Source organism: Barbus barbus (assembly GCF_936440315.1).
Source record: "Barbus barbus genome assembly, chromosome: 1".
NCBI lineage: Eukaryota > Metazoa > Chordata > Actinopteri > Cypriniformes > Cyprinidae > Barbus > Barbus barbus.
Window position 1 is genome coordinate 40,830,372 of NC_136729.1, and position 10,877 is coordinate 40,841,248.

General features: G+C 38.0%; 1 protein-coding gene and 1 pseudogene across 2 annotated transcripts; both read left to right on the top strand.

The window, feature by feature from the left end:
• Positions 1 to 417: 417 nt before the first annotated feature.
• Positions 418 to 3,572, top strand: LOC306853573 (fibroblast growth factor 19-like). Its single transcript, XM_079391084.1, has 3 exons — positions 418 to 691; positions 1,522 to 1,625; positions 2,639 to 3,572. Exons 1-3 carry the CDS (start codon positions 490 to 492, stop codon positions 2,963 to 2,965), a joined length of 633 nt encoding a protein of 210 aa, XP_079247210.1. The 5' UTR covers positions 418 to 489; the 3' UTR covers positions 2,966 to 3,572.
• Positions 3,573 to 6,986: 3,414 nt separating this feature from the next.
• On the top strand, positions 6,987 to 8,613 carry LOC306870632 (protein LTO1 homolog; annotated as a pseudogene). The gene is made up of 5 exons: positions 6,987 to 7,075; positions 7,163 to 7,268; positions 8,145 to 8,215; positions 8,304 to 8,420; positions 8,542 to 8,613. The product of its transcript is annotated as a protein LTO1 homolog (transcript).
• The last annotated feature ends 2,264 nt before the right edge of the window (positions 8,614 to 10,877 follow it).

Here is a 10,877-nt window from a genome sequence, read left to right on the forward strand (position 1 = left end):
CATATTATTAATATTTGATCCAGTTCATCAGCAATGTTATTTATTTATTTATTTTTAGAACGATTCATTTGATAGTTCTCAAATGTTCTAAACTTTCTTATATGAATATGGAACAATGTAACACGATAATATGAAGGTATAATTTTTTTCCGAAAGAATGATTCTAATGCACCTCGAAATGTCTCTCTGAGAGAAATGGTTAAGTTAATTAAGTATGCACGACAGATGCATTATAATAAAATAATAACAGGATAAAATTAGATAATTTATTCTGTCTTCGTCGTCTGTTGGATGTCCAGCGGGGGTGTGTTATCCTGTTCTCAGAACTGCCAAAGAGGGGAAATGCTTATCGATTGATCTGATAAGAGGACAATTTAAAGGCCATTTGCAGACCTTGCGCCAAAACAGAGCAATACAAAGGAGAAAGAGTGTGCGGGATTTATATCTGAACAACACAACCTATTATTAGCCTATAGATAAAAGTTAATAATGCTCCTCTTACTCTTTGTCACTGTTTGTGGAAGTAGCATCGGCGTGGAGAGCCTCCCGTTGCCCGACTCTGGTCCACATTTGGCAAATGACTGGGGAGAAGCAGTCCGGCTCCGACACCTGTATGCAGCCAGGCACGGTTTACATCTGCAAATAAACCCAGACGGGGAAATAAGCGGATCGTACATGCAAAGCTCGGACAGTAAGTAACAGTCATGTCATGTCGTTACTACACTTATCTCAGCGCTTCACGTAGAATGGGTCAATGACAAATAAGGATGTCCGAGATGATAAAGAGGTTAAATCTTTTAAAATACAATTTAAAACACGCGTCGATTTCTTAAGTGTATTTTTTAAATTTATATTGATTTAATTGAAACATATAGGCTATACCACAAAAATGTCAAGTGGTGTAACCATCAAGTAAAAAAGCACGTGGGTGCGTAATTGAATCATTATACTTTTTCTGATTTAAGGTTTTCGTTCTGAAAAGATGAATAATATTGTAGTGTTTTTTTATATTATAGCCTAATGCACCTGTCTTTTAACTGTTTACAATTATACTTTTTTTCTTTATTAGCCTACAATCTACAGTTACACCACCTAAACATGTTTGACTTTAAACTTTATAATTTTTTATTTTTTATTTTTTTTAGAAAGGGAGAACTTCAAGAGGAAAGGTCACCTTGAATTGCACTATTATTATTATTATTATTATTATTATTTTGACTCAATAACTCACTGGTGGATGTAATGCATCATTATATTATTCTGCAACATGCACTATGGCTTTTCGGTGCTACGCAATTTGATGCAAATATTAGGCCTAGAATTGCGACTGGAAGTTAAATGAAGTTGACGAGCATCTTTTATTTCTATAAGCCTATTTATGTCAAACCCGTATTTTTGAGACATTTTCCGACCAATAATGCTTGAATGCAGATTTTAGAGCTTTTAATTTCAGCACAAATAAAAAAATGACACTCTTTATTTGTATTGCCTTCAATAAAAACCGTGTTTTGTTTCCTAAAGGTTTGGTTGAGATACGACCTGTGGATACGGGCTGTGTTGCCATTAAAGGTGTTGCAAGCTCCCGATTTCTCTGCATGGACAGAATGAGAAAACTGTATGGATCGGTAGGTTTGACAATCAGATGCAATAAAATGTATTGTTATAAAATAGTGTTCTCTATTTGCATTAGCAATTCTATTGGGAAGCATACCTGAAGAACCCTATACTGAAATATTTGTGTTGAGGGTTTAAGGTTATTTGCAGGTGCACTATTTAGGTTCCTGCTCATAAGACAATGCCCATTATTTCAAAAACAGTAGAGTTCAAGTAGCCTATATTGTCTTACTGCCAGAGGTCAACTGATTCCACAAGTTTGGACATTTTCTAAAACTCTTCTTTTTTTTTTTGCACAGTGACATCCGTGATAATTTAATTCTTAGAGAGTGGAACTTTGGCACTCTGCCACCAATCATAATGCAAACTACACACATTCGTCAGAGATAACCTTGTCATGCTAAGGTCACCTCACAATGTCCTTTATGACTGCGGAAGTGTAGACAAGCCGATTTCGCCACAGACATTTAGCTTTATTGACATTATGTTCTGGTCATGGGTTCATTACTCCCATTTGACGTTATAACCAAGAACATTATTTTAGGACAAGGAGAAACAACAGTCTAAATAAAACTCCTAAATGAATAGAAGTTTTCAAGAGTAAATGTCCTGGAAATCTGTCCTTTACTTAGATACTGAACTGATATTTATAACAGCTGCCAAGCCAATTAAAACAACTCATCACAAATTATGAATAGTACAAATATGACTTTCAGAGGTCCTTGACTGCTCAATTTACTTGACTGACCAGAACAACACACAAAAATGATTCTTACAAAAATGTCCAAATACGCTGATTTGAGTGGTGTCATTGCAACAACCTTTGCCCACGGCGGGGTATGTTTGATTAGCTAAAACCTCATTGAAAAGAAACAGCAATAACAACCTTGACCTCTCCATGTGGTGAGCAAACACCTATCAAAAAACGTAAAACACATGCAGGGTAGGGCAGGTTGATGAGACATTCATATTGTGGTTCTTTGCATAAATTTGTGTTTTTTCATGCTTTTGCTTTTGTTTGCAGCACACTTATAGTAAGGAGGACTGCTCTTTTTTGGAACGTATCATGCCAGATGGCTACAACATCTACATCTCAAGCAAACATGGAGCCCTTGTGAATTTGGGTGGTGCAAAAAGCAAGTTGAAAAGTAACGATGGAAATGCTGCATCCCAGTTCCTGCCCATGGTCAACACGCTTTCTCAGGAACCTACCAAAAATCTTTCAGGGGAGCAGCGTTTTTCTGTTGACCCTGGACAGGACCATCAGTTGGGCCTTGAAATAGACAGCATGGACCCTTTTGGAAAGATCTCTCAAATTGTGATCCAGAGTCCCAGTTTCAACAAAAGATGAGAAGTGAACAATCACTTGTGGATGTTCTAAGGAAACGACCCAGAGGTCAAGAGACAAAAGACTGCATCAAATCAGCCCTGCTATGAACCAGAGCAGAGGGCCAGATGTTCAGAAAGAGAAAATGCTAGAAAGTCCAGTGAAAGCAACCTGCACATTGAACACAGTCACTGGACAAATGTAGTGTTATTGACTGGAAACAAAAACAAAATCACTCCAAATGTTGAAGATTGTTGTAAGATCAACCATAATGGTGCATTACCTGCAGCTTGAATTTATTTATTTTTCCATGTGTCTGTGATGACCTTGCTTTGTAATTATTGTTTAAAACTTTATAGTTAATATAGTATTTACTAGCCTAATCTAGAATGCACTGTAAAAACATATTTTGTTTACCTTTTTTGTATTTCATAAATATACAACTGTTCTTTCTGAAAGAGTAAGGACATAATGGTTAAATTACTTTTGAAATGTAATAAATGATATGCTAAATGTGGTTAAATAGTTTTCTTAAATGCCTGCGGACAAAATCCACAGCAAATCACAACTGATAAGACAGAAGTGCTTAATTCTTAAATATAAGCAGCAGCCGTTCGTCTTTCATTGCCAGAATAAAATAATAATAAAAAACGGCAGAGATATTTTATTCTTGATATTGTAGGTACTTCCACAAAATACTGATGTATTGTAAAGATGTGTGTCCTTGCATGATCCCCTTGAATAACTTTTGCAACACTGACAAGAATGTTTTAGTGAAATTGTGGCTCCCTCTACTGGCATAGTATTTAGTTGCATTTTGAGATAATGCTGTTCTATGTAATATACACTAGAGCAGGGATCCTCAAATCTGGCCCACTCCTGCAGAGTTTAGCTCTAACCCTAATCAAACACACCTGAGCGTGCTAATCAGAGTCTTCAAGATCATTAGAAAATCACAGGTAGGTGAGTTTGATCAGGGTTGGAGCTAAACTCTGCAGCAGATTGGACCTCCAGGGAAAGATCTGAGGAACACTGCACCAGAGCCTCATTCAATCTCAACCTTAAGAAATGTGGTGTCTTCTGGAATTAATACATGTAGGCTAGGCCAACATGTATTAATGAATTGAATGAATAGTTTTAGAATTAAATGTTTTTTTTTAGTACAGTAAATGAATGAAACATACATATAATCAGAATCAGAATCAGAAATCAGAATCAGAAAAGGCTTTATTGCCAAGTGTGTTTGCAAACACAAGGAATTTGTCTTGGTGTTAGGAGCTTCCAGTACAGAAAGTACAAACATAGTGCAGACAACATATAATTAAGGTAATAAAAACACTAATAATGAAGAGAATAGACAATTATTAAGAATAACAATAGTAATAAAGAATACAAATATACAGAAAAGAGACATGACCATAGACAGAACTGTGAATGTGCATGTGTCCTATGTACAGATGAAGGTTTGATGAGTTATTTACAGATGTACAGTACCGGGGTGTGTTATGTGTTATTTAGGTGGGATACGGCCTGGGGGAAAAAACTGTTCTTGTGTCTGGCTGTTCTGGTGCTCAGTGATCTGTAGCGCCGCCCAGAGGGCAACAGTACAAAGAGAGAGTGAGCTGGGTGTGAGGGGTCCAGAGTGACATTCTTAGCCCTTTTCCTCACTCTGGAGGTGTAAAGTTCTTGGAGGCTGGGCAGAGGGGCACCGATAATCCTCTCAGCAGTCCTAACTGTCTGTTGTAGTCTTCTGATGTCTGTTTTGGTAGCTGAACCAAACCAAACAGTTATAGAAGAACATTGGACAGACTCGATGATGGCAGAGTAGAACTGTTTCAGCAGCTCCTGAGGCAGGTTGAACTTCCTTAGCTGGCGGAGGAAATACAGCCTCTGCTGGGTCTTTTTTCGCAATAGAGTCAATGTGATTGTCCCACTTCAGGTCCTGGGAGATGGTGGTTCCCAGGAATCTGAATGACTCCACTGCAGTCACAGTGCTGTTCATGATGGCGAGTGGGGGGAGAGCAGGGGGGTTCCTCCTGAAGTCCACTATCATCTCCGCAGTTTTGAGCGTGTTAAGCTCCAGGTTGTTAAGACTGCACCAGACAGCCAGCTGCTCAACCTCCTGTCTGTAAGCAGACTCGTCACCGTCCTTGATGAGGCCTATGACTGTAGTGTCGTCCACAAACTTCAGGAGCTTGACAGAGGGGTCCTTTGAAGTGCAGTCATTCGTGTAGAGGGAGAAGAGCAGTGGGGAGAGAACGCAACCCTGAGGGGCGCCAGTGCTGATGGTGAGAGTCCTGGATGTGAGTTTGCCCAGCCTCACTAGCTGCTGCCTGTCTGTCAGGAAGCTGGTGATCCACTAACAGATGGAGGAGGGCACAGAGAGCTGTCTCAGTTTGTCTGAGAGAAGGTCAGGTATGATGGTGTTGAAGGCCGAGCTGAAGTCCGCAAATAAGATCCTTGCATAATTCCCAGGTTTGTCAAGGTGTTGCAGGATGTAATGCAGTCCCATATTGACAGCATCATCCACAGACCTGTTTGCTCTGTAGGCAAACTGAAGAGGATCCAGCAAGGGTCTAGTGATGTCCTTCAGGTAGGCCAGGACCAGTCTCTCAAGTGACTTCATGACCACAGACGTGAGTGCGACAGGTCATCAACAGGACAGGACAATCATTAAGTCCAGTGATTTTGGGCTTTTTGGGGATGGGAATGATGGTGGAGTGTTTGAAGCAGCAGGGAACTTCTCACAGCTCCAGAGATCTGTTGAAGATCTGTGTAAAGATGGGGGCCAATTGGGCAGCACAGACTTTTAGACAGGCAGGTGAAATACCGTCTGGTCCTGAAGCTTTCCTAGATTTCTGTTTTCTGAAGACCCGGTTCACATCCTTTACACAGACTTTAAATAAACGCAGGTAGAATGGTGGGGGAGGGAGTAAGGGGGGTTGCAGGGGGGGGGGGGAAGGTGAATGTGTGAAGTGCAGATCAGAGCGGGTGCTGGGTGTCAGTCTGGCCTTTTCAAATCGGCAGTAAAACACATTGAGATCGTCAGCCAGTTGTTGATTCTCCACAGACTGTGGGGTTGGTGTCTTGTACATGGTGATGTTCCTCAGACCAGTCCATACTGACGCTGGATCGTTTTTTTGCTGAAAGTTCTTTTTTCAACTTCTAAGAGTAGTTCTTTTTAGCCACTCTGATCTCATTTGTTAGTCTGTTCCTTGCCTGGTTATACAAGATTTTATCCCCACTTCTGTAAATGAATGTGTGTACAGTAAATGAATCGGTGTACAGTAAATGAAAGAAAACGTATAAAAATAAATTTTTTAAAATTAAAGTTGAAGACAAGGAGCAATGCTTGAAGCCATGCCGGGTACAGTTTACAAATCACTCATTTTTATTTGATTTACCTTAGTGAAGTATAGGCTACTGACACAATTTATACCTACCCTTGATGGTTATCAAATGTTATTATGTAAGCATAATATGTGGCAATTTTGTGACTTTATGTTCTAATCATTTCCAAGGTGCTGGTAGATATATTTGTCTCATAATCGGCCCACTTATTGTAATAGTGTTAGGCTACAACCTTACTGCCTGATTTCCTGAGTCAGCTAGCATGTCCCAAAAACACTCATTTGAAGAAGTCAAACCAGGAACAGTTTGTTTTCACAATCAGACAAGAATAACTATTTATTCACAATTAATGAGGAGTAAGAAAATTAAAATCTCACCTGTTGAATTATGACACCTGAAGAAAGAGGGATTTGGTCCTCAGTGTAGCTCTGAATGTAAATAAAGTTAAAACGAAGGTAAATGAAGTATGATTAAATGACATGTTCTGCCTTACAATTCAAGATAAAGTATCTCTTTCAGTTTGTAACAAATGTGACACCTCACTTTATTTTGATCAAGCATAAACATGAAACTTGCTTTGGTTTACTTTCCCTTCCAGAAGAGGCGCCTGTAAACATCAGGACAACTGCAACGAAGAACGATTCCAGAAGTTAGTATCCATCAGGGACAGAAAACCAAATCATTTCATTGTAAAATGGCTTTTGTGTCCAACACTGATGATTTATTTGACTCCATTATCATGGCCGATGACCATGATTATAATTTTTATTTTTTTCCCCTTCAGTAGTTTAGTGTGTGTTTAACGTTAGTTCAGTGACTGTCACTGTAAATGCTGCAGTATTTAGGCTCATAACTTCCCTCTTGTTTTAGGTTCCATGATGAAGGGTATCAGGAAGGGTTTGAGGAGGGGACTCGCCAGGGAACCATCGAGGGCAGAAACCACGGCCTGCTACACGGAGCCAAACTCGGCGCAGAGGTGATGGATATTCTGATATTATATATATATATAGATATTCTGGCTTTCCATTTGAATGATGCAGTGTCTTTGCAGGTTTCACATCTTTTCAATTGGCTGGAGTTTATAACAAATTTTCTTGAATAACGCGAGGAGCAGCTTTCTGGAAAATCAGTGTCAGGTTTTTGCTGTTGTGTTGTTACAATGACTTCCAGATTGTGGGGCCTCACGTCTGAACACGCAGTTGACATGAATGACAGCATTGTCATCATGCATAAATCCATTTAAAAGCATTTATTTTTATTATTACTACTACTACTGCTACTACTATTATATTATTAATTGTGGTTACAATTTTGTTTGTTTTCTCTGTCTATTATTGTTATTAAAATAATTGAGAAACATGAAACATATTTCAAAGTGTGTACAGAACATGGAATATGTGACCCTGGAACACAAAACCAGTCAGAAGGGTCAATATGTTTGAAATTAAGATTTATACATCATCTGAAAGCTGAATAAAGCTTTCCATTGATGTGTGGTTTGTTAGGATAGGACAATATTTGGCTGAGATACAACTATTTGAAAATCTGGAATCTGACGGTGCAAAAAAATCTAAATATTGAGAAAACCGCCTTTAAAGTTGTTCAAATGAAGTTCTTAGCAATGCGTATTACTGATCAGATTAAGTTTTGATATATTTACAGTAGGAAATTTACAAAATATCATGGAATATTACATAATATCCTAATAATATAAAAGAAAAATCGATCATGTTGACCTATATAATGTATTGTTGGCTATTGCTACACATATAGTGTAATATTTACTTTTAGTAAGCTATTTGAACTATGTAAATTCATGAAACATCTTATCTTCTGTTGCTCTGTTTTTCAGGTTTCATTTTATTATGGATTTGCCCTTGCATGGAAATATCTCCTTCAAAACAATAGTGATGTTAAAGCAAGGTATGTTCTTTAACACATAACAAACACTGCTTTTCATCAGTAGCAGTAAGATTATTTCTCTCGCTGCTAAATTTCTCTCTACTTCTAGAAAAAGGCTAAAAGCTATGGAATCTTTGATTGGATCGATCAAAACTTTCCATATGAAAATCCTCAGTATGAGAAACTTCAAGAGGACATGGAAAGGGTGCATGCCAAGTTTAGACAGGTGATGTCATCAAACATGCCACATCATCTCTTTGTTTCAATGCAAGCTGACTGTTTCCAATTGGTTATTTTAACTTTTAATCATGAAAATACTACCTGCCTAACACATTTCACCTCTACAGGTGTGCTCTTTACTGAACGTGGCAACAGACTTTAAAGAATATGTGAGTGGATCAACAGGAATGTCATTCTAAGAGGACAGGAGCCTTACAGCAGCCATGGCAAACTCGGAGCGCCTCCTGTGAGAACGATATGATGATCTTCTGCAGACAGACAGTCCTGATGAGGGGGTTTGTGGTGTTCACGTGCTGTCTGGACACTCTCACTGGACTCGTGAGGCAGAATTGTGGAACAGCTCTTTAAACTGAATTCTAGAAAACACAGAGTTGAAGAATTTGAGTAGCATTCTTAGGTGTTTGAGGGTTTTAAAGTGAGATCAACAGGGGTGAAATAGCAATAGCAGTGATAAGAGTTAATTTAATACACAATTAAATCCCAGCAATTCGAACCCTTCTGGGACCTGTGTGTTGATTTCTACAAAGAAGATGACTTTGAACACCATCTTGTGGTGAATTTGGGAGAAAAGTTCTTCCCAAAAGGTGGCACCGCCTGCTGGTATACTACAAGTACTGCAGGATTGTTACTACAGTAGTAAAATCAGTATTGAACTGGATATAATAAGCAGCACAGACAGTTTTGCAATAAAGGTTTACATTTACATTTTACATACAGTTTTTGACTCTTAAAATGCTTTATTGGTAACTCTTTGTCTATACTAAGAGACATTTCAGAATAAATGAATAAATAAATATATTTTGATGTGTAGCTGTCTAAATTATGATTCTTCTCATATTTTATTGTTAATGATAATAATGATATTTTCTCATTATTTTTTATTATTGCTTGTTTATGTTGATGTTGCATGTTGTTTGTCCTTTATTTCAATTCATCATGCATCTATTAGATATTTTATTATATAATCTGGAGGTAGTGATAGTGATTTGACATTACACCTCTGCCATTTGCAGAAATCCCATTTTCCCCTAGTTAGTCTTAGCTAACCAGCCCTGAATCCTAAGAAATTCCTCTGCTGGGTTCCTCTGCGCTTTTTCATGGGTGGTCAGCAGAGTCTCCTGACAGATAGTTTTCCTCCCCTCTCCCGGGCCCAGAATGGGGACAGTTGCTGTGGCCGCAACAATGCTGTAGTGGGGCCTGTGCGAGAGGCCAGGGGGCTGTGCGACGCACTCTGGTTTTGTTCCGCTCCCTTCACACTTGAAGTCTGAGGTGCAGATCAGAATTCAGGCAGACAGGAGTTGGCAGCATATTAGAGGGTGTTTCTAGAAATGGCAGCTGGTCTACGCTGTGGGCAGCAGCAGGTAAACACTAGGCCCGTTGGCGGCACCTTCTGAGCCCTGACAGATAAAACCCTGCTCTTCCCTGAAGACCTCCAGTTAGCCGCTACTTCGGTCATTTTGTGTTGGTGGAGTCATACAAAGTTTGGTTTAGGCATTAATTGGAAGCCAGAACTACATATATTATACAGTAATGGGAAATGAATATTATTAGAAATGAACAAAAGTAGTTAAAAATAACATCAAACCAAGTGTCATTTGCAAGTAAATGATGCTAGAGCTTTTCTTTGAACTGACTGTCATGTTTGCTTTAAAAGAAGTGGCACTGAAGTTATTTTAAAGGATGTGGTGCAATATGAAGTCAGTTCACATCAAGTTGACTCAGATGTATTTCTTCAGACTAACTATATATATGTAAAGTCTTGCAACCACAAAGTGTCACAATATCTATCGGTTTATCATCAACATCTTATGATGTTGTTCTTTAAAATAAACCCATTGGTTTGATATTTTGGCAACCTATATAATGTGATTCTAAGGCATTTTTAATTGTGGTTCAAGTTTCACAATACTTTTTAGAGACATTGCATGTTAAAGAAATAATCCAAAATAAATACAATACAATTATCATCATTTACTCATAATCTGTCATTCAAAACATATATATAAAAGAAGATATTTTAGGATTGAAACAACGTCGGATTACATTGACTTTCATTGTTTGAATAAACCCCATTTTTCATTTAAATATTTTCTTGTATAGAAGAAAGTCATTTGATTTGGAATAACATGATTCAGTTTTCTAAATACTTTTGGTGCCATTGTATATTATGTTCAAGAAATTGTAGCATCCAAAAAAATTTAATTCTGTCATCAATTACTTATCCTCTGTCATTCCAAACCTGTTTGAAAGAAGATATTTTGGTTAGAAGCAACACTGGATCCCGATGACTTTCATTTCTCTTTCAAATGTGATATTTTTATCTTAAGAATAAAGTCAGTCACACAGGTTTTGATCAGCATGAGGGCCAGTAAATGATTTTGAATTATGGGATATGAATTATCCCTTTAACGTTTTCATATTGTGATCTTATGTAGTTAAAGTC

Bases quoted from the DNA above. Each gene is read 5' to 3' on its own strand.
- LOC306853573 (XM_079391084.1), top strand. From the start codon at position 490: ATGCTCCTCTTACTCTTTGTCACTGTTTGTGGAAGTAGCATCGGCGTG. The intron at 692-1,521 runs GTAAGTAACAGT...TGTTTCCTAAAG, and splicing joins GTACATGCAAAGCTCGGACA to GTTTGGTTGAGATACGACCT. The intron at 1,626-2,638 runs GTAGGTTTGACA...TTTTGTTTGCAG, and splicing joins TGAGAAAACTGTATGGATCG to CACACTTATAGTAAGGAGGA.